General features: G+C 42.8%; 1 protein-coding gene across 7 annotated transcripts; it reads right to left on the reverse strand.

The window, feature by feature from the left end:
• Nucleotides 1-4,836: 4,836 nt before the first annotated feature.
• Dbndd2 (dysbindin domain containing 2) lies at nucleotides 4,837-16,266 on the reverse strand. 7 transcript variants are annotated; one of them, XM_077799582.1, is made up of 6 exons: nucleotides 16,145-16,266; nucleotides 15,772-15,848; nucleotides 14,514-14,549; nucleotides 7,413-7,559; nucleotides 7,081-7,218; nucleotides 4,837-5,492 (listed from the first exon to the last, which is right to left on the reverse strand). In XM_077799582.1, exons 3-6 carry the CDS (start codon nucleotides 14,518-14,520, stop codon nucleotides 5,287-5,289), a joined length of 498 nt encoding a protein of 165 aa, XP_077655708.1. In that variant the 5' UTR covers nucleotides 14,521-14,549; nucleotides 15,772-15,848; nucleotides 16,145-16,266; the 3' UTR covers nucleotides 4,837-5,286. The 7 variants fall into 7 exon arrangements, with proteins under 7 accessions (XP_077655708.1, XP_077655709.1, XP_026264147.1 ...); XM_077799583.1 differs by lacking the exon at nucleotides 14,514-14,549; XM_026408362.2 differs by lacking the exons at nucleotides 14,514-14,549; nucleotides 15,772-15,848.
• Between the last annotated feature and the right edge of the window lie 6,780 nt (nucleotides 16,267-23,046).

Genomic DNA, 23,046 nt, shown 5'->3' on the forward strand with positions numbered 1-23,046 from the left:
TTTCCAGACTTCTTTTATATTTTGGGAAAGGGTCTCACTAAGTAGCAGAGTCTGGCCTCAAACTTGTGATCCTCCTGCCTCAGCATCCTGAGTGACTGGGATCAGCCCACCAGGCCTGGCTTTGTTTTCCTTTTTATTGTTGAGTTGTAGGAGTTCCAATCTTAAATTCTGAAGAGGAATTTAATACCATTCCTCTTTGGAATTTAATATGCCCTATGGGGAATATATTCATGAAGGAGTTTTTAAATGGTCTTTAGGTAAACAGCCATATTTTCTATCAAGATCCAAATTTGATATCTGGCAAGTCTCCCAAGATATATCCCAACCAATGAGGAAGGACGTGTCAAAAAGATGTCCTTATCTCATGTCCTCATTTCTGCCTGCATTTACTGTTCCTGGAATAGTAGGAAGGCCAAATCCCTACCAGCCTTTAATCCATAGGGGCAAAAGCAACCCCAGTGTTACTTCCTCATCTGCAAAATGGAGAAACATACTTTCAGAGTCACTGTTAGGATTAGAAATTATGTACATGTAGGACCTGGAATGTAATATGTGACTAATAATACCATTTTCTTATCAGGTAGGTATCATCTCCATTTTGATTGCAGTAAGTGGTGGAACCAGAGTCTGTATTACCAACTTCAAAATAACTTTTTTAAAAAAAATTTTTAGATGTTTATGGACCTTTATTTATTTATTTATATGAGTGCTGAAAATCGAACCCAGTGCCTCACACATGTTGGGCAAGTGCTCTACCACTGAGCCACAACCCCAGCCTGCAAAATAACTTTTTTTTTAAAGGCAGCTGCCATCATTGATATTTTGTATTTCTGTGCTCTACTGTTTCTCTTTGAAATGAACTGTCCCCATCATTCGTAACCCAGCCACCTCCAATGAAGACTCCGCCCACTAGTGGGCTACAGTTCCTGGGGTACTTCTGCTCTAGCACTCATCACCTTATATTTCCATAGTCTGTGGCCGTATCTGTTCCTAGAAGAGCTCTTGGTCACCTTAGTATTTTGGTTGCCTGTGCAAGTGACTAGCACCCAGCAGTGTATTCAACACTGAATGAGCAAAGGAGCAAGACAACATCCCCACAGTCCTGTCTTGTCCCCACATTGCCATGCTGTTTTTGAGAGTCAAGTTCTCCTGAGGATTGCTACAGTGAGCTTTCAAGGGAATCTTCTGAGCTGTAGTCCCTCGAATTTCCCCCAAAATATAGGGTTCTATGACAATGACTTGTCTTCTTCCCTCCTCTCCAGAGTCTGTCAAGATGTCCACCCAGTCATAAGTCTAAGCAACAGAAAGAAGCCACACTGTGGCTTGGAGACTGAAAGCTAGGCTCCTTGAATTGGAATTGGCTCCAAATCATCCCATCTCCAAGGGCATTGTGGCCTCAATAAAACAGTCAGCTGGAGATGAAGCCTCTGAAGGCCAGCCAACTGGCTGTGGTTTGGCAGGAGGAGAGGTCATTGTCTCAACCAGGAAGTGGTCCTGTGGTCTCAGTTGACCCCAGACTTTTCCAGACAGAGCCTGGGCTCATCGTAGTAAATGAAGGCTTCCCATAGACTCACAAACAATTCCGCTCCTCAAGAGGCCTGCAGCTCTCTCTCCAGTCAGGATCCCTGTCCCAAACCCCACAGTCTTAGCATTGTGCGCTTGGGGTACTAAAAAATTTATTGGAATGTTGACAGCCACCAAACCAGTACAGATACCCACCATTCACCCTGGAGGGGAGGGGGTGGATTCCAGATCTGGGAAGTACTGCATATCCAGAGCCCAAGAGAAGGACTGGCCAGTCAGATAGGAGGTAGAGCCTTGCTAAAGAAAGGGTCAGGACGTGAGAAGGCACCAGAGGACAAAGACTCTTCTGAGTCCAGGAAAGTCATAAGCAACCCAGAAAACCCCAAGGTTATTATGAGACTGGGCCTTGGCCCAGTTTAGTGAATGATCTCAACATGGACCCAGAGACTTTTGGACAAAAAGGTACTCATTCCACAAGCTTCCTAGAGACAGGGAAAGACTAATGGACATGCCTACATCCCTGGAGCTCCCACTAGTTTCTCTCTTTAGGAAAAGCACTTAGGAATGGTAATTTATAATGGCCTCCTGAAGGGGTAGAAGCAGGATGAGACAATAGGAAGATGGAGGCCCTGTCACTCAGACTGGGAAACACAAAGAACTTCAGGATTTTAGGCTGAAGGTCACTGATCCATGGCTGGTGTTTGATATATGAAGAGAAGTGGAATGACTTTTTAAAACGTGAGACATGAACTGATGTTCCTTAAGGCCAGGTCCCCCTTTCATTCGACACTCCCTGGCTGTACACCTTACACTGGTAACTTATTTTTTATTCTTCCAGCCCAATCCTCTCACCCAAATTCCACATGCATGGTTCCAGGTTCCCACTCAACATGTCTAAAACAAAGTTATAACCTTCCCAAACACGGTTCTCTCCTAAACTCCCATCTTGATAAAGAGCACTCCAACCCATCCTGATGTAGGAGGCAGAAATAATGGTGGCACTTTTGACTCCTCCTTCTCTCACATTCACCCTTTAAATTTTTGGAATTTGCCCCCTGAATCTTCTTTCATTCCACTTTTCTCCACCCTAGCGCCTTATCTCTTGGCTGAATGGCTGTGATCATCTTCTGGTTTCCAGGGATTCCTTCTGAACTCCTTGAATCTTTATTCCACAAGAAACCTTCCAGCCATTCTTCCCTCATTTATTCCTACTCTTCAAACAAATCTTAGCTCAAGTGCCACTTCCTCAAGGGAAATACCCTGGGGACCTCTCTGAATAGGCCAACTCCTTCCTAGAACTTGTCATAGTTACACCTTTACATCTGGGCCTCCTCTAGACAATAACTTCATTACAGCAGAGACTATGTCCACCCAACCATCCCAACCCCATCTATAAGGCCATGCTCAGTATCTTGCACATGCTAAATCCCAAAAGTTAATATCTGTTCAATGAATAATATCACTTGTTTACACCCCCAATTCAACCCAAGTAAGCTAATCATCACTGCTATCTTCTGGGCCACTACTCTCTCTCTCACACACAGGTTATCTGTCTTGAGCCTGTCCTCCAATACTCTCTACACTGCTGTCAGAATTAGCTTTTAAATATGCAAATCCAGTTTGCACTTATAATCCTTCATTACTCCCAATAAAGTTCAGCTCTTAACATGTAAACTGCTCATTACCTACCCAATGACTACTGTCCTCTTGTTCCCTAGTAACAAAACCCTGATTCTGTCAAGACAGCAGAGTACTCTGCCAAAGGACTATTCCAGCTCTCCACCAGCCAGGATATTTCTCAGAGATGACAGGAAGTACAAAAATCAGATGCATTGGTAATTCAGGAACTTGAAAGGGTTAATGTATTTCCAAAACCCAGAATTTCCTTTTAGTTAATGCTGTGTCCCTGTCTATAAAATATCCACAAATGAAACATTTCCTGTGTTACCAAGTTCTGGCCAATGAGACGAAAATAGATGCGATTGCTCAGAACTTCGAAAAATGCTTCATAAAATGAGAAAAGTCATCAGGCTATGCCCTCTTTGCCTAAATCCATTTCTTCTTCTGTCAGTTTCAAAGTCATGATGGCTGGGGCTTTGGTAGCCATCCTATACATGAAATATCCATAAGAATGAAAATCACGTGTCCTGAACAATTGAGCAAAAAACCAAAAAGGAGCCCAGTTCTCAGGGACAGAGCTTCCTTACAGCTACAGCCCTGCATCCTTGGGCTTTTTTTTTTCTTAACCTTTATTATTTATTTAATGTGGTGCTGAGAATCAAACCCAGTGCCTCCCACTGAGCCACAACCTAGCCCCTGGACTTCTTTCATATGAGGAAAGATATTTATATCTTAAGTCATGATCTTCACTGGCAGTCCAATTGAAACCTGGAACAGGCTTCAAAGCACCTGACCTTTATTAATCTTTTTTTTTTCCCCCAGTACTGGGGATTAAACCCAGAGGTGCACTACTTCTAAGCTATATCCCTCTAGACCTTTGTATTTTTTGAGACAGGGTCTAAGTTGCCCAGTGTGGCCCCAATCTTGAAATCTTCCTGCCTCAGCATCCCAAGCTGGGATTATAGGCACACACGACACAACTGATACCTTTGTCAATCTTTCCCTTTACCATTTTGTCCTCAAATCCAACAATTTAGCCAAACCAAACGCTTTTCAGGTCCTCAAGGATACATTCTCCCCATTTAAAGTCTCTACAAGCTGCTCCTGCTGCTTGCCTGGCCCTTGCCCCTGCCTGGCCTAATCCTAAGCATCCTTCACATCTCTGCTAAAAACCTCAACTCTTCAATTATCTACCAAGTTAGGTTAAAATGCTTCTACTTTCTGTTACCAGAGTAGTACTTCATCTTGCTACTTAATACACTGTGAATTTTCCCTTCTGTGACCATGAAGGCAGAGATATAGCTTGTCTTGCTCAGAACTGCATTCCACACACCTAGCAGGTGTTCAATCAATATTTCTTAAAAAACAAATGCGGTTGCTAGGCATGGTGGCGCACATCTATAATCCCAGAAGCTTGAGAATCGGAGGCAGGAGGATCCCGAGTTCAAAGCCAGCCTCAGGAATTTAGTGAGGCACTAAGCAACTCAGTGAGACCCTGTCTGTAATAAAATACAAAATACGGCTGGGGATATGGCTCAGTGGTGGAGTGCCCCTGAGTTCAATCCCTGATACCTGGCCCCTTCCCCCCAAAATGGAGTCAATGAGTGATGGGGATATGATGTTGGTGAGAAAGTAGACATAGAGTGGGTTGGATATCTCTATGACGTGAAAAATGAAGTGGAATGGTTGGTATATTATTTTTGTTTATTATTTATACTGTGTCTTGTTCCAAAAAGGATATAAGGAGGCAGGATAACTGGCGTTCCACCTCATATGGAGTGCTAAGGAGTTCATGTCCACTTAGAGACACTAGTTTAGGAGGCTCTACTGGAAAACTACAGGATGATTTGAGGGAGGGAGGAGTGCTAGGAAAAGCAATAGCATCTTGTCCTTCCTCATCTTCCAACTCCCCATTTAAAAGTCCTACCTCAGAAGTAAGCCAAAAACTGGTGGAAGGGTTGCAGCGGGAAAAGGTTAGCAGAAAAGCAGGAGAGGGTTAACGCTCAGAGAGGTACACTATCCCACCATCCTCCCCTCCTTTTGGTGCTGACGGTAAGCGTAGTGTCTGGTCTTCTCCTGAAGAGCTCTGGCTGGGCTCTTGGAGAATAGCCAGCTTGGTCAGTCTGCAGCAGGGGGCCGCTGCTAGCTGCAGGTTCCGGGCTCTGCTCCTCTATCACCCCCATCTTCCTCCTCATCAGACTGTGCCAAGGGTGTATCTGCTCCACCATCACTTGGATTTGGACTATGCAGGTTGGTGGAAGAGTCAGAAGACAAGGAGGAGGTCCGGGATGTAGTCCTGTCTGGCGCAGGCAATGGCAGGCTCAGCTCCTCTAGATGGTCATCCACCCCTGCCCAGAGAGAAGAGCTGGTTAGAGCCACAAATGGTTTCAGAGGACTCTTAAGAGCTATCTGGCTAGAGAAACTGAACCCCAGAGAGGGCAGGTACTTGTCCAAAATCATCTGCCAGTCCGGTGAAGAACCAGGATTAGGACCTTCATCTCCTGGCTCCCAGATCCTTCCACATCATTACACCGTGTCTGGGCTTGAGTCAGGTCAGTTAATGAAAGAGTTCAAGTTCTATGTACATCATTCACTTTCTGGTGAAGAGCTTTGGACAAGTCACTTTCCCTCCTAAGGACTCTACTCTTCCTATGTAAAAATAAATAAATAAATAAAGGGGCGGAGGTTACCTACATTCTGAAAAGGTTTTGAGAATAAAACCTGAGAATGCTTAAACAATACCTGGTATAGCAGGCCATCAGGGAACAGGAGCAGGTTTAAATAAGAGTCTCTTAAAGTTAAGCACAGGGGCAGTGGAGTCAGGTAATGTTTGATTAGGGCCTTTCCACTTTCTGGCTACAGTGTAACTGAACTTCTCTGAGCCTTATTTCCTTCTTATAAAATGGAGTATTGCCAGTGCAGTGGCTCAAGCCTGAAAACACCTCAGGAGGCTGAGGTAGGAAAATGGCGAGTTCAAAATCAGCCTCAGCAACTTAGCAAGGCCCTAAGCAACTTGTGAGACCCTGTCACTAAATAAAATATAAAAAGGGCTGGGGATGTGGCTCAGTGGTTAAGCACCCTGGTTTCAATCCCTGGTACCCCATGCCCCCAAATGGAGACTATTTCCATTCTTCTGGGGGGGGGGAGGAAGGAAGGAAGGAAGGAAGGAAGGGATAGAGAAAGAGAGAAAGAAAGAAAATAAATGGAGATTATATACCTGCCCTGATAGGAAATCTTTTTTTTTTTTTTGAATATTTTATTATTATTTTTTTTTTAATTATCGACAGACACAACATCTTTGTTGGTATGTGGTGCTGAGGATCGAACCCGGGCCGCACGCATGCCAGGCGAGCGCGCTACCGCTGAGCCACATCCCCAGCCCATAATTTTTTTTTCACCCCTCCCCCCCCCATTTTTTTTTAATATTTATTTTTTAGTTCTCGGCGGACACAACATCTTTGTTGGTATGTGGTGCTGAGGATTGAACCCGGGCCGCATGCATGCCAGGCGAGCACACTACCAGTTGAGCCACATCCCCAGCCCCCTGATAGGAAATTTTAAGTATTGAAATAACTTATATATAAAGGATGTTACCACAGTATTAGGAACCTAGTAAAGTGCTCAGTAAATAATGACTAAAATCACTAATCTAATTAAAAATTATATTTTACATTATTTTTATTGCAGTAATTACATTAGTTTCACAAATACAAAATTAAAAAGGCTAAAGAGGTTGGCCAATCCTAGAATTTTGGCCTAGGAATCTATAACCCAGTTTCCCCTCAGGGTCAACTTCCTTAAAATCAGAACTGAAAGCTATTTCACTGGCAGACACCCACTTCCAGTCCCTACTTGAATTCTTCCCCAGTTTAGCTAAGCAGCCTCAATATTCAGCTCCAGTAAACTGGTTCCCAAGTCCCTAAAGCAGAGGCATACCAGAAGTCTGGGGCGTTGGTGGAGGATCTTCACAAGGCAAAAACACATCTGTTCCATCCTGATCCCCGAGATCAATAAGTTCTACTTGCTCCAGTGTGTCTACATTCACTTCCATGGATGAGATACTACCTATGGGGGCTGTGGATCAAAAAGGAGATAAGTCAGGAGGACCTAGGATGAAGCTGACAGGATGCTCAGAGTTACCCATCAGATTACAAGTTACAAGTTCATCCAGCTAAGAACACAAGAGGGATATGGCCCCAGAGATGCAGGACCCCCTGGACACCCTCCTCACACTACCCCAAAACTGCACCTCAGGACATGGAACTTACGCCTCTGTGACTCAAGATGCAGGTGGGACAGAGGGAAGACAAATTCTGTCTCTGGCTGTAAAATATCCTCGAAGAATTTCTGCCTCTCCCGAAGGCGGAGCTGTTGCCGCTCCAGGGCTGCCCGAGGATTTGGGTCCATGTCAGCCCCTGGAAAGATAATAAGCAAGACAAGTACAGCTGTGAAGTTGAGAAAAACAACAGTGGGACCTGGGCCTCGGGAACCCCACAGCAGCCAGCATCCCAGCAGTGGGGTTTCTGGTTCCAGCTGGATGACTCTGGCCTCTGCTACTCTTTCCCCTACTCTGAAACAAAGTCCTTCCTACAAGCTTCAAGTCCTATGTAGAGGCAGAGCTGCCCCAGCTCTACAAAGGGGATGCCAGTTCCAGGCACCAGAAAAGGCTCTCTGTATTCAGGGAAGGCAGCCAAAGGCCAACGCTCATAGTATGCCCTTCTGACTGGGTTGGGGAGGCTAGTCCAGCCCAAATGATATTTTCTCCATTTCATAGACCCAAGTCCCTTCAGAAGGCCAGGGAAGAGGATAGGATGGAGATGGTAGGGTAGAAGGTCCTCTTCCACTAGTGCAACCCCTCTTCACTCCCCTCTTTACTTAAACACATACACATCATCCCCATCACCTCCAAACTCTTGCTTTGAAGTCACCTATCTTTCAGACTTGGATGCCCTAAGGAAAATATCTTTCGCAGTCTCCCCATCTGAAAAGGTATAGTGGTCCTACCTTCCTGAAAACACGGCTTGTGAAGGTGAGCTATTTAGAGAACCACCATCTTGTCTATGAACTCCAACAGTTCTTTATTTGTTCCCCTCTTCTGACACATCTCACCATCTTATCTCCCTACTGGCCAATGAGTAGGAATTGGAAAGGCAGATCGAGGGTCCAATTCAGGCCAGGCCTCTTGACTCCCAGGGCTGAGAGCTTTCCAGAATACCAAAAGTTCCAGGCCAGTCCAGGCCCTGTGCATTCACTTCCATTCATTCAATCTCATTCCTGGCATTCTGCTCTGAACCCATCACCAGGGCAGGGTAGTTTCCAGCTTGGGACCATATCCGCATCCTCCACGGGCCATCTCATCTGGACTCGGTCTATCCCAGGCTCGGGCCTGCTCCAAAGGCGCTGGGGCCAGCTCAAGACGGATCCAAACCCGAGCGGGCCAGGGAGTGCTACGACGGGGAGCCAGTGTGGCCGCGATTCGGCCACGGAGAAGGGAGGCGCTGACGCCGATTCCTGGGAAAGGCTCTTAGAGCTGCCGCCCAGGTCACAACGCTAAAAATATCCAGGGCCCCTGGGGCCGTCTGCGCTTGCAGGGGGGAAGGGGAGGGAGAAACCCAGGGGGAACTGACAGGACCGGGGGCTCCGGGACGCCCGCTCTCTTTCCCCTCCCCCTGACCCCATTGGTTTCACCAGATTGAACGGGCTGGCCACCTGGGGCCACAGAGCCGTGACTGGAGCAAGGGAGTTGTTTACGCGACCACAGGTGCTGGGGAAAGAGTGGAGAGATTTGGGGCAGGAGGCTGCCAGGGGACCAGGCAGGAGCAGTGAAATGGAGAACTCCCTCTGTCTCAGCCCCACCCGCACCAGAGTAAGCAGAAGAAGAATTCCCCAAAAAGGGACTCGCCGCGTCCGCGGGGGGAAGGGAGGGGTCAAAGGAGGGCGCTACCCACCCCCGGCACTTCCACTGGTGCTCGGGTCCCCTCCGTTGTCCCTGGAGTCACCTGCGCCCACCGTCGCCGGAGCCCCTACCTGCAGCGCCCGGCGCCCCCGCTGACTCAGTCTGTCCGCTCCAGCTAGGCGGCGGCGGCGGGGGCGTGGGAGCGAGCCGCGCCGGCCGGGGTGGGGCTGCGCCTCTGGGTCTCCCCCGGGACCGACGGCCCTGGGAGCCGGGAACGAGGAAGAGGCGGGAGGCGGAAGTGGGGGAGGGGCCGCGGCGGGCACACTCGCTCTGCGCTCGCCCGGCGGCCGGAGGCAGCTCCGTGGAGCGCGACTACTCGCACTTGCAGGGCCGGCAAAAAGTTACCGGCACGCATCCTTCCTCCCTCCTACCAGCCGCACTCCTCCGCGCACCACCTCGCCACCGACGCCGCGCACGGTCTGCGCCAGCTGCGCTGCACTTGCGGCGCCCCCGCCCAACGCAGACCCGCTGCGGGCACCCGCGCCGGCTCCCTGCCCACGCATCTTGTGCTCTCCGACTCCCGGGCAGCGCCCACGCAACCACTACGCGCACGCACCCGTTCCCCAACTCGCGGCACCCTCGGCCGCACTTGCCACGCTTATGCGCGCACTTGTCGGGCCGGCGCACGCTGAAGAACGCTGGATGGGGACCTGCAGAAGGGGGGAGGGGCACTGACCCTGTGCAGCCCAGTGAGGCAGGTGCGTCGCAGGGGACGAGCCCCTGACCCGGGAATTCACCCTGTTGCCCCTGATTCCTGGTTTCCGGAGAAGGCAGAGCCTCCGCCCTAGCTACCAGTGCATTGGGTGGGGTGGACCAGGGATTGGGCGGATCAGGCCTGGAGGGGGTGTACAGCTGTGCCGCGCCCCTAGACGCCGGCAAGGAGCCAACACCTCCTCGGTGCTAAGGGGGTTGCTGGACCTCCGGTTTGGCAGGAATGGAGGTGCCAGGAGGAAACTGCGGGCGGAGGAAAAATGCTTTCCCCCTTCGAAGCACATCCCGGCTCAGAGGAGTGCTAGCAGTTTCCAATCTAGCAGCTCGTGGACCTAGACTGTGTTCGCGTTTCCTTCCTCCTGCGTTAGCACCCATTCCCTTGTCGCCTGAGCCCCGGAGCTGTGATGGGGAACGGCCAGCGCCCGGGCTGTGTGTGAGGAGATGTCCGTCCCAGATGACTCTGGGTTGGGGGAATCACTCGATAATTCATTCAACAAACAAGAGAAACTAGCGCCTCCCTCTCGCTCACCGCCCACATTAAAATGCACCTCCATTTCCTGTCGAATCTCTTTCCTAAGTGACTTTCCAATCCACCATTCCTCTCCGTTTCCACCACCCTCTCTTGGCCCTCCACTATAGTAGCTTCTATCTATTTTTTCTGTGCACTTTGGCCCTGTCACACTCCATTCCCCACACAACAGTCAACTGTCACTTCAGAGCACAAGGATGTTGTGCCACCCTCACCTCAAATCCCTCCATTGTTAGACAAAAATCCAGGCACAGAGTCTTGAAGAAATGAGTTCAACCAACAGAAAGGAGAGGGGCATGTGTAAAGAGATGGCCAGAAGTGTGGAAAACCATATCAGGTTTTCCTGTCAGGGGAACAGCGTGCTACAAATACTAAGTTACTGACTCTTCTATTATGTTTTGGGACCTCCAAACAACCCTGTGAGATAAATACAGCAAGCAGCTCTCCCACTAGTCTACCAGAATGGAAATTAGGTTGTGGGAGGTGACAAATTAAGTAGTTAAGAGCTCCACCACTGTAGTCAATCCATTTTGGGTTGTAAACCTACTGCAGTCTCTGTCCAGCTGGGAAAGCATTTAACTTCTCTGATCCTTGATTTTCTTTCTTATGAACCAGGAATAATCAAACCCTACCTTTTACAAGATAATTCGTACAAAATGCATAGTACAGGACTTGGACGCTTAGAGATACTCAATGAACCTTAGCTGTTTTGATTGTAATAGGTTCTGGGAAAGGAGAGGAACTGCTCTCTGCCACCAATTTCTGAAATTATAGAAAGGGAGTCCTAACTAGCACTGCTACAGAGCTTATTATGTGCCAGTTACTACTATTATAAGTGCTTACGTATATTAACTCTCTTAACACTCCTATGAGATAATTGCTATCATTACTTTACCAGTACAGAAACTGAGATACAGGGAGGTAAAGGAACATGTTCAGGATCCTACAGCTCCATTTCAACCCAGAGACTGCTTGTAACCACTAGCCTAGCCTATTTCTTTTTTACCCTGCTGTAATTTTTATCTTCCAAGAAATATTTTAATAACTTTGATTCCTATTTCTCATTAATGGATAGATGAAGAGATATGTGGTCCATTTTCTAGCACAGAAGAATGGAATCAAGCCAGGAATACAGTAGATGGAGCTCAGCTCCCAAAGTCACCTTTCCCATGTTCCCCCTGGGAACAGGACTCCATGGATTATTTTGAACTCAAGATGATGAAAGATCAGGAACCTCCGCTCCTTCTCTTTGTCAGTTGTTTGCCACAAGAATAGTCAGAGGCAGGGGGCATCCAAGCTGAAAGTAATTCAGGCTGCTAAGCTGGAAGTGCGTCTCTCAAGAGAAAGACCCAGGCAGCAGGCCAGGAGCTGGTGGCCAAAGGAGTTGAAAAGAGCAGAAGAGTAGATGGCTTGATACTCTGGCTCCCATCCAGGATGCAGAAAGCTGGGAAGAGCATTGTTAACACACTAATAACAATTGTTAAGGAGTGTTGAGTAATCTACAAAATCATAACTGCTGTCAAAACCATCAGAGTTGAGGTTGCAGAGTGAACAATTAACCTGAATTTCAAAGCGGGAACAGGAGCCTCCAAGAAGAGATGGGATATAGGCACTGGATCCTTGTAAAGCAGGAGTTGAAGTCTCTATGCAAGAGGGTAAGAAGAGTTCACTAACATTTTCACTGAATTGCTAAATGCCCAGTTAGCCCATTGCGGCTAACTTGAAAGCAAAAAAACCCGTGGGAATTGCAGACAATGAAATAATGAGAGAAACAACAAAACCCAAACTTAATTCAACTCCTCACAAGACTGACTCAATTCCTCACACTAATGGCCCAACAGAAGAGACAGGACAATTTCCAGGCATAAATAATGCTATACTCAACTGTACTCAGTTTGTGGGTGCTCTACCACTGAGCCACAGCCCCAGCCCCGAAAAATGTAAGTAATTCTGATTCCAGAAGAAGAGACAGAGAAAAAAATATATATGTAGATATAATAACCAGGAATTTTCCAAAAATAATGAAAGATATTAAACCACAGAGCTAAGAAACTCAAAGAATCCAAAAAAGAGTAAATACCAACAAGACAGTCAGGGACCACTATAGAGACAAAGGGCACATACTCCTGAGCTTTGGCTCATAGCCAAGAGAAAAATTTTAAGGAGATACACTTTTTCTGGTAAACAATAACAGAAAATTAGTTGCCAGCAAATTAGCATTGGAAGAAATGGTAAAGGAAGTTCTGTAGAAGGAATAAAGTATCAGAGAGTAACCTGAATCTAAATAAAGAAGTGAGGGGAGGGGAGGGGAGGGGAGGGGAGGGGGGATAGTAGAGAATAGGACAGACAGCAGAATACATCAGACACTAGAAAGGCAATATGTCAATCAATGGAAGGGTAACTGATGTGATACAGCAATCTATATACGGGATAAAATTGGGAGTTCATAACTCATTTGAATCAAACTGTGAAATATGATGTATGAGGAACTATGCAATGTTTTGAACGACCAACAATAAAAAAAAAAAAATAAAGAAATAAATGCTAAGGAACAATTAAAAAAATAAATAAATAAATAAAGAAGTGAAGGTCCTTGTAAATGAGTAGATAAAGGTAAATATAAGAGATATTCTTCTTATTTTTAATCACCTTAAAAGATAATTGCTTGTCTTAAGCAAGAGTAACAAGGCATGGGCTGGGGTTCTGGCTCAGTGGCAGAGCGTTTGCCTCACACATGTGAGGCACTGGGTTGGATCCTCAACACCACATAAAAATCAGTAAGCAAAATAAAAATATTGTGTCCATGTAGAACTAAAAAAAAATTAAAAAAAAATAGCAAGGCATTGTGGGTTTATAGCACATATATTGTAAAAGTAAAATGCATGGCAAAAATAATATAAAAATGATAGGTTTGAGAATTGGAAATATGCTATTGAAGAGCCCTTATCTTACATAAGAAGTAGTATAATATTATTGGAAAATAAACTGATTAAAGATATATATATTATAGCTGGGTACAGTGGCATTCTCCTGCAATCTCAGTGACTTACAAGGCTGAGGCAGGAGACTCTCAAGTTTGAGGCCAGCCTCACCAACTAAGTAAGAATCTGTCTAAAAAAAATTTGTATTTTATACATATGTACATATATATAGGTATATATAATAAATGCAAAGGTGACCACTAAAATTTTTTAAAGTCTTAAGTAATAAGCCAATGATGAACAGATAACATAAAATCATAAAAATGTTATAATGTATAACCATGTGAGTGATAGACATGTTAATTGTTTCACAATAGTAACCATTTTACTATCTACAGGTTGTATACCTTAAGTATATACACAATAAAATTTATTTCAAAAAAATTAATGACTGTGAAAAAGTAAGTAATTATATAAATAAATATTACATAATAATCAATGTTGGGAGGCATTCTACCTGGGCCTCTTGTGTTCAGTGTGTCTAGCTGAATCTGTTGAGATGCCAAGGTCATCTTTTTCACCTGGGTCCTTGCTCAAAATTGTATAATACCTGGAAATTCTGTGAGATGGGAATATCTTTCCTAGACCAAGGAAGGCTTGCTTATGACTTGGCAAGAAACAGCAAGTTCTTGAGCTATAGCACTCCCCCATGTGTGTACCATGTGTATGTGCCACACATCTGCACCCACTGCACCACCTGAGGCATGCGGGGCCAGGGGAACCCATGCAAGTATTCTGATGTTCATGTTGTCTGTTGTGCTATGAATAATAAACTGCCTCAATGCAATGACAAAACATAATCAACAACCCAAATTTGGTAAAGAAGGTAAAAAGGAAAAAAAGCACAGAATGAAAAGATAAAAACAAATAGCAAGATGGACTTGAATTTTAATCCAAGTGTATTAATAAAAAGACAACCAATTAGAAGAAATTCGATTGGGAAAAAATAAGAGGCAACAATATGCTGTTTATAAGAGCACTTTACACATAAAGAAATATATATGAGTTGAAAGTAAATGGATGGGGGGCTGAGGATGTGGCTCAAGCTGTAGCACGCTTGCCTGGCATGCGCAGGGCGCTGGGTTTGATTCTCAGCACCACATAAAAATAAAATAAAGATATTTAAAAAAAAAAAAAAAGAAAGTAAATGGATGGGTGGGCCTGGGGTTGTGGCTCATGGTAGAGCACTTACCTAGCATGTGTGAGGCACCAAGTTCGATTCTCAGCACTGCATATAAATTAAGAAAAAAAAAAGGCCCATCAACAACTAAAAAATATATATATATTTAAAAAAGTAAACGGGTGAAGGGCTTGGGATGTGGTTCAGGCAAGAACACTTTCCTGGCATACATGAGGCCCTCGGTTCAATTCCCCATACTACAAAAAAAGTACATGGACAGAATAAGATAAACCATACCAATATAGTCAAAGCAGTTAGAGTGGCTATATATATATATATATATATATATATATATATATATATATATATATGATTATGGGGAACAGGGGTACTCAGGATTTAGGCCAGGTATGCTTTACCACTGAGCAAAATCCCCAGCCCTTTTTAAATTTATTTTTTATTTTGAGATAGGGGCTTGCTAAGTTGCTTAGGGCCCTCACTGATTTGCTAAGATTAGTCTTGAACTTGGGATCCTCCTGTCTCCACCTCCCAAGTCACTGGTATTACAGGTGGCAATGTTCATATGAGACAAGTTCAGAGTCACAATATTAATATCAGACAAAGCAGGTGTCAGAAGAAGGAATATTTCCAGGATGAAGAAGGAAATTATCAAATGATAAATGTTCAGTTCACCAAGAAATCTTAATAATCATAAGTACATACACACCTAATAACAGAGCTTCAAAAAGACAAAGTAAAAACCACTAGACATGAAAAAAGAAATAGAAAAATCCAGAGAATTCAATGCTTAGATAATGCAACACTTTTCTCTCAGTAATCAATAAAACAAGCAGTCTAAAAGAAGAAAACCGGGGGCTGGGGATGTGGCTCAAGCGGTAGCGTGCTCGCCTGGCATGCGTGCGGCCCGGGTTCGATCCTCAGCACCACGTACCAACAAAGATGTTGTGTCTGCCGAGAACTAAAAAATAAATATTAAAAATTCTCTCTCTCTCTCTCTCTCTCTTTCTCTCCTCTCTCACTCTCTCTTTAAAAAAATAAATAAATAAAAGAAGAAAACCTTAACAGCATCACTAACTTGTCCTGATTTACATTTTCATAACACCTTGCCCAACAATAGCAGAATAAATCTTCATTTCAACTGCATATTCACATTTAATGGTATCTATCATATTCTGGGTCATAAAAACAACCCTCAACAAATTTAGAAGAATTAAGCAGAGTTAAAATAAAAATAATAACAAAGATATCTGAAAAATACCCCTAGTCCTTAGAAATAAAACATGAGTCAGCCTGGCCTGGTGGCACCTACCTGTAATCCTGGTGACTCAGGAGGTTGGGGTAAGAGGATGGCAAGATCAAAGCCAGACTCAGCAACTTAGCAAGATTCTGTCTCAAATAAAAAAAAAGAAAAGAAAAGAAAAAAGAGCTGGGGATGTGGTTCAGTGGTTAAGTACCCTTGGGTTCAATCCCTGGCACCAAAAGAAGAAGAAAGAAAGAAAGAAAACATGAATCAAAGTCCAGAGGGAAATTAGAAAAAAAATATCTTGAATTGAATAAAACTAAAATGCAGCAGTTAGCCCCCAAACAGTTCTCAGTGTTCATTCCCTCTGCAGTTCTCTCCTTTACTGTATCATGGTTATGCTGGGTAACCAACCAATATGGCAGAATTAATGGTATGTTACCTCTAAAATCCAGGCTTTAAAAAGTGCAGCCTCTGTCTCAGGTGCGCACTTTATTGCTTGACACTCTAAGGCAAGCAAGCTGCTCTACTGTCAGCAACCCTATAGAGTCCCACATGGCAAGGAACAGAAGCTTCTAGTTACCAGCCAGTGACAAATTAAGGCTTGCCATCATCCAGGAGTGACTCTAAAAACAGTCACCATAAGAACCTTGAGATGACCGCAACCCTGGCAAGTTAGCTTGACTGAAACCTGAGAGAGACTGGAGGCAGAGCCACTACTCAGATAAACCACTTCTGTTATACCTGATGCTCAAACACTTTGAGATGCAAAAAAGTAGGTTCTTTTAACCTGCTAAATTTGGGGTTCATTTGTTATGCAGCAATTGACAACATAGAGATGTTGGTACTGGAGTTGGGTGCTGCTAGTCCCAGTACTCTAAAATGTGTCGTGGCACAGGAACTGGAGAGTGGTCTTTCAGAATAATACAGTGAGCCTCAAGTGCTTGGAAGAAGCTGTAAACACAAGCCTCGGCCTTTGGTACAATTACAGTGGGGACAGGCAGAAAAGCCAGGTAAATACTATAGGAAACTATGTTGAAGCACAAAGTTTGGCAATCCTGTTACCTGCAGTAAAATGGAAAACACAAATGTGCCAACGAATGGGTGATCTAGTAAGGATATTTCCTAGCAAAGCAATGAAGGAGCCACCTGGTTTCTTGCTGCTTATAGTAAAGTGCAGATGGAGAGAGAAACTAAAGCAACAGTTTTCAGAAGACAGAACTATCCCAGGGGAGAGTTGGCAATGTCTGGAGACAGTTTTAGTTGTCAAAGCTGGGGAGGTTGCTACTGCCATCTAATTAGTAGAGGCCAGGGATGCTACTGAACATCCCACCATGCACAGAGGAGCCCCTCTCAAACAACCACCCGTCCCCACTGTACACACACAAAAATGTCCACAGTGCTGAGGTTGAGAAGCTGTGAATTAAAAGGAAGGACTGTTAAACATGAGAGAGCTTCATGGTTTAGAAAATTCCTCCCCAAGAGCAAACCACGGCAAAGTAAGAAAGAGCTTCCTAGCAAAGTTCAAATCCAGGGCACTGCCGGGAAACCCTGTTGGGAATATAACAATTAAATCTTTTGTTAACATCTCAGAAAGATTTAAGGCAGTGCCCCAGAGTAAGATTCAGTCAGACAAAGAGCTCCAACAAATTTGAAGGACACCCCACAGACCCTCTGAATTGAACAACAGGGATCCTTAGGAAGCCTGAAGGCATTTGTTGTCACTTGGCCATCTCAGCAGAAACCTAAGGTGGAGAAAGGCTTGTCTCAAGTTAGTGTAAGACAGTGAGGTTCAATAATACCCAAAGTCATCCGAACATTTTTAAAAGGTTTATTATCAGAAAGGGATAATAAATAGGGATAAAGGGATTAAAAGTTAAAAGAAGATTTCTGGTTCTGGACTGGAACATTTATAACCCCCCCCCAAAAAAAAAAGATTGACAAAGAATGAGGAGAGAAGACCCCAATTATGAATATCAGGAATGAAACAGTATATCCTACAGACTCCCCCAGATGTTAAAAGATAAAAAAGGATGATTAGGAACAGCTCTATCTATACACGTCAATTTGACAATTTTGTTGAAAAGGACCAATTCCTTGAAAAGCACAAATTCCCAAAACTCACCCAGTATGAAATAGGTTATTTAAGTAGCCCCATAACTATGAAAAAAATGAAATTTATAGTTTTAAAAAAACCCAAACAAGTCTTTTTTAAAAAATTAGTTCTTTTTGGTGGAGAGTATCCTGGGGATTGAACCCAGGGGCACTTTACTACTGAGCTACATTCCTAGCCCTTTTTTATGCTTTTATTTTGAGGCAGGGTCTTACTAAGTTGCTTAGGGCCTCTCTCTAATTGCTGAGGCTAGCCTTGAACTTGTGATCCTCCTGCCTCAGCTTCCTGCGTTGCTGGGATTACAGGTGTGCACCACCACATGCAGCAACATACAACTCTTGAAAGAAAAATCTTCAGGCCTAGACGGTATCACTAGAGAATTCTTTCCAACTTTTATAGCAGAATTAATGGCAACTCTATTCAATGTCTTTCAGAAAACAGAAGAGGAGGGAATACCTCCTAACTTGTTTTATGAGACCAGTATTACCTTGATAGCAAAACCAGTTAAGGCCGTACCAATAGACACATATCATCTAAGTTGTCAAATTTGAGAACATATAGTTGTCCAAAATATTCCTTTATTATCCTATTGATTGTCCATGGGATCAGTAATAATGACTCTTCTTTCATTTCTAATATTAATAATAGATTGTGATTTCTTTCTTTTTTTCTTGGTTACCCTGGCTAAAGGTCTGTTAATTTTATTTATCTTTCAAGTAATCAATTTTTGGTTTCACTGATTTTCTCTATTGTCAACCTGTTTTTAATTTCATTGATTTATGTCCTACTTTATTTAGTGACAGGTTCTCACTCTTCCCCAGGCGCGGAGTGATCCTTCTTTCTCGGCCTCCCAAGTATCCAGGACTATAGGTGTGCACCACCACACCCAGTTTGCACTACTTTTTTTTTTTTTTTTTTTTTTGTACCAGGGATTGAATTCGGGCACTCAACCACTGAGTCACATCCACAGCACTATTTTGTATTTTGTTTAGAGACAGGGTCTCACTGAGTTGCTTAGTGCCTCACCATTGCTGAAGTTGGCTTTGAACTTGAGATCTTCCTGCCTCAGCCTCTGGAGCCGCTGGATTACAGGCGTGGGCCATCCAGCCAGTCCTCTACTTTTTAATTCTTTATTTTCTTTTTCTTTCTTTAGGCTTATATTGTTCTTATTTTTTTAATCTCAGAAGGTTGAAAGCTCAGATCAGTTTTAGATCTTTCTTCTTTTCTAACATATGCATTTAATACCAAATTTCCTCTGAGCATAGTTTATTCTGCATCCCACATATTGGATAAACTATAGTGTCATTTGCATTTAGTTTAAAATATTTAAAAATATCTCTTGCAATTTCTTCTTTGATCTATGTATAATTTAGTGGTGTGGTGTTTAATCTACAAATATCTTGGTTTTTAGTTTGTTTCCATTCTGACTTGAGAACATACATTGTATGATTTCTTTTTTTTTTCTTTTTTTTTTAAGAGAGAGAGAGAGAGAGAGAGAGAATTTCTTCAATATCCATTTATTTTTTTAGTTATCGGCGGACACAACATCTTTGTATGTGGTGCTGAGGATCGAACCCGGGCCACACGCATGCCAGGCAAGCGCGCTACCGCTTGAGCCACATCCCCAGCCCCACATTGTATGATTTCTATTCTTTCACATTTGTTCCGGTATATTTTATGGTCCAGAATATGTTCTCTAGAATGTTCCATGTGAGCTTGATAAGAATGTATATTCTGCTATTATTGGTTAAATTACTCTACAAATGCCTGTTAGATCAAGTTGATTGATGGTAGCATCAGGCATCTATATTCTTACTGATTTTCTGCCTGTTTGATTTATCAGTTATAAAGAAGGTTGTTGAAGTCTCCCACTAGAGTAGGATTTCTCTATCACCCCTGGAACTCTACCAACTTTTGCCTCAAACATTTTGGCACTCTACTGATAAGGGCTTATGCATGGAAGATTGTTATGTCTTCTAAGAGAATGGATCCCTTTATTATCATTTAATGACTTTATCCCTACTAATGTTCCTTGTTCTAAAGTCTGCTTTGCAGGGCTGTGGTTGTAGCTCAGTGGTAGCACCCTTACCTAGCATGTGTGAGGCACTAGGTTCGATCCTCAGCAGCACATAAAAATAAATAAGTAAAATAAAGGTATTGTGTCTATGTACAACTAAAAAAAATTTTTTTTTAAGTCTGCTTTCTCTGAGATTAATATAATCACTCCAGGTTTCTTATGATTAGTGTTTAAAATAGGCTTTTTAGGTAACATATAGTTAGTTGGGTCTTGTTTTTTTTTTCTTTAGTATTCTCTAACAATCCTGATCTTTTAACTGGTATAGCTAGGCTGCTCTATACAATATCTTTCACAAAACAGAAGAGGAGACACTTCTCAACTTATTTTTATGAGGGTTTATGAGGAAACCGCCAGTATTACCTTGATACCAAACCAGTAGAAGGTAGTTCCAAAATAAAATGTAACAAAACACTTTATAGATACATGTCATCCAGGTTGTGGAATTCCAGGGCATAGAGCTGTTCATGTAACTGGCTTAATATTTACCAGGTTTGGAACTTTTCTATTTGCTGCACTTGTTCTTTGGTTCTTTTTTCTTCCTTCCCCCTTTTCTGCCTTTTTCTCTGGTTTCAATTGAGCTTTTTTTTTTTCCCTCTTAGTACTGGGGATTGAATCCAGGGGCATGTACCTGGGAATTAATCCCCAGCTGTTTTATTTGATTTTTGAGTCAATTCACTAAATTGCTTAGTCTGGCCTTGAACTTGGGATCCAAATCACTGGGATTACAAGGCATGTGCCACCACCTCACCCAGCTAAAATTGAGCATTTTTTACATAATTCTGTTTTCTCTCTCAGCTTGCAACTACACTTGTTTTTAAAAATTTTAAATGGTTGTCCTAGAGTCTGCAATATACATTTATAACTAATTTAAATCCACTCTTATATAGAACTATGCCATTTCAAAGGTACCATATAACCGGGACCCATAGCCCTCATAAAAATAGCCCACAAAAATCTTCAACAGAATACAGTAGTCTCCTCTTATCTGTGGAGGATGTATTCCAAGACCTCCCCAATGGATGCCTGAAACTGTATATAGACTATATTTTTTCTATACAAACATGCCAGTGATAAAGTTTAATTTATAAATTAGGCACAATAAGAGATTAACAATAACTAATAAAATATAATATGCTACAATAAATGTTGTATATCTGTTCTCTCTCTCTCCCCCTCTCTTTTCAAAATAGACAGATCTGAACTGCCAGCATCACAACTCTTGTGCTGTGGGGTCATTATTAAGTAAAATAAGTTACCTGAACACAAGCAATACCAAGATAGTTGATCTTATTGATACCTGAGATGGCTTCTAGGTGACTAAGGAACAGAAAACATACACAGTGTAAATATGCTGGACAAAGGGATGATTCATTCTGTGCAGATGGAACCCGACGGCACCTGGTCTTCATGCTACCAGAATGACTGATAATTTAACTTATTTTTATATTGGAATTTTCCATTTAATATTTTTGTAACACAGTTAAGTTTAGGCTTAAATTGATAACTGAAACCACAGAAAAAAAAGTGAATGGAGAGGGGTGGAGAGGGAACTACTCTATTAGCAAACTGAGTCCAGCAATACATAAAACAAACAACACGAAGTGGAGTTATTCAGGAATGCAAGCCTGGTTGAATATTGCACTCACCTAGGATGTTTGAGGCAATGTGTTCAATCCTCAGCACCACATAAAAATAAAATAAATAAAATTAAGGTATTGTATCCATTTACAACTAAAAAAAATATTTTAAAAAACTCAAGAAACTAGGAATAGAGAATTTGAACTTGATAAAGACCACCTACAAAAACCCCCAAAGCTAACATTATACTTAATGGTGAAAGATTGTTTACCCTTAAGAGCAAGAACAAAGCCAGGTACGGTGGTACACATCTGAAACCCCAGTAACTTAGGAGGCTGAAACAGGAGGATCCCAAGTTCAAGGCCAGCCTCAGCATAAACAAGCCCCTCAACAACTAGCAAGACCCCATCTCAAAATAAAAGTAAAAAAGACTAGGGGATGTAGCTCATGGTAAAGGGCCCTGGGTTCAATACCCAGTACCAAATATATGTGCACATGCATGCATGTGTATGTGTCTGTGTGTACTCAGATTTATATTTCAAAAACAAGACAAAAATATCTGCTCTCACTACTTTTATTCAACAGAGTATTGGGAGTTTTAACTGCACCGTATGACAAGAAAAGAAAACAAAAGGTATACAAATTTGAAGAAACATCTATAAATCACATATCTTACAAAGGACTCATATTTGGAATATAAAAAAAAACTCTCAAAACTAAATAGTTAAAAAAACAGTAAACAAAAATCTAATTGGAAAATGAGCAAAAGACATGAACAGATATTTCACCAAAGGGAATGCAGAAATGGCAAATAAACACATTCAAATATATTCCATGTCAATATTTCCCTAAAAACAAATTAAAGCCGTGATGAGGGCTGGAGTTGTGCTCAGTGGTGGAGCACTTACTTCATATGTACAAGGCACTGGGTTCAATTCTCAGTGCCACATAAAAATAAATAAATAAAATAAAGGTATTGTATCCACCTACAATAAAAAAAAAAAGCTTAAAAAAAGCCATGATGAGATATTACTACATACCTATTAGACAGCTAAAATAAAAAAAATATAGTGACCATTCTAAAAGCAAGTCAGGATGCAGAGAAGTTATATCACACTCATAAATTGCTGGTGGGAATGTCAAATGATATTATTTATTTATTTATTTTTTTTAGAAAGAGAGAGAGAGAGAGAGAGAGAGAGAGAGAGAGAGAGAGAATGTTTAATATTTATTTTTTAGTTCTCGGCGGACACAACATCTTTGTTGGTATGTGGTGCTGAGGATTGAACCCGGGCAGCACACATGCCAGGCGAGCGTGCTACCGCTTGAGCCACATCCCCAGCCCTCATATAATATTCTTGACATGATAAAATTATACAGACAGAGTGAGGCTGCCAGCGGTTAGCAGTGAGATAAGGAGGGACTGGCTGTGGCTGTAAGCTGCATGAAGGACCCTTGGAATAACAGGATAGTTCTGCATCTTGATTATGGTGGCTACATGAATTGTCAAATGGCTTGGACATAGCACAAAAGGTACACAAGATGTTACAACTGAAGGAAAATGAGTGAAGGGTAC

The sequence above is a fragment of the Urocitellus parryii genome, chromosome 6 (assembly GCF_045843805.1).
Source record: "Urocitellus parryii isolate mUroPar1 chromosome 6, mUroPar1.hap1, whole genome shotgun sequence".
NCBI classification, from domain to species: domain Eukaryota; kingdom Metazoa; phylum Chordata; class Mammalia; order Rodentia; family Sciuridae; genus Urocitellus; species Urocitellus parryii.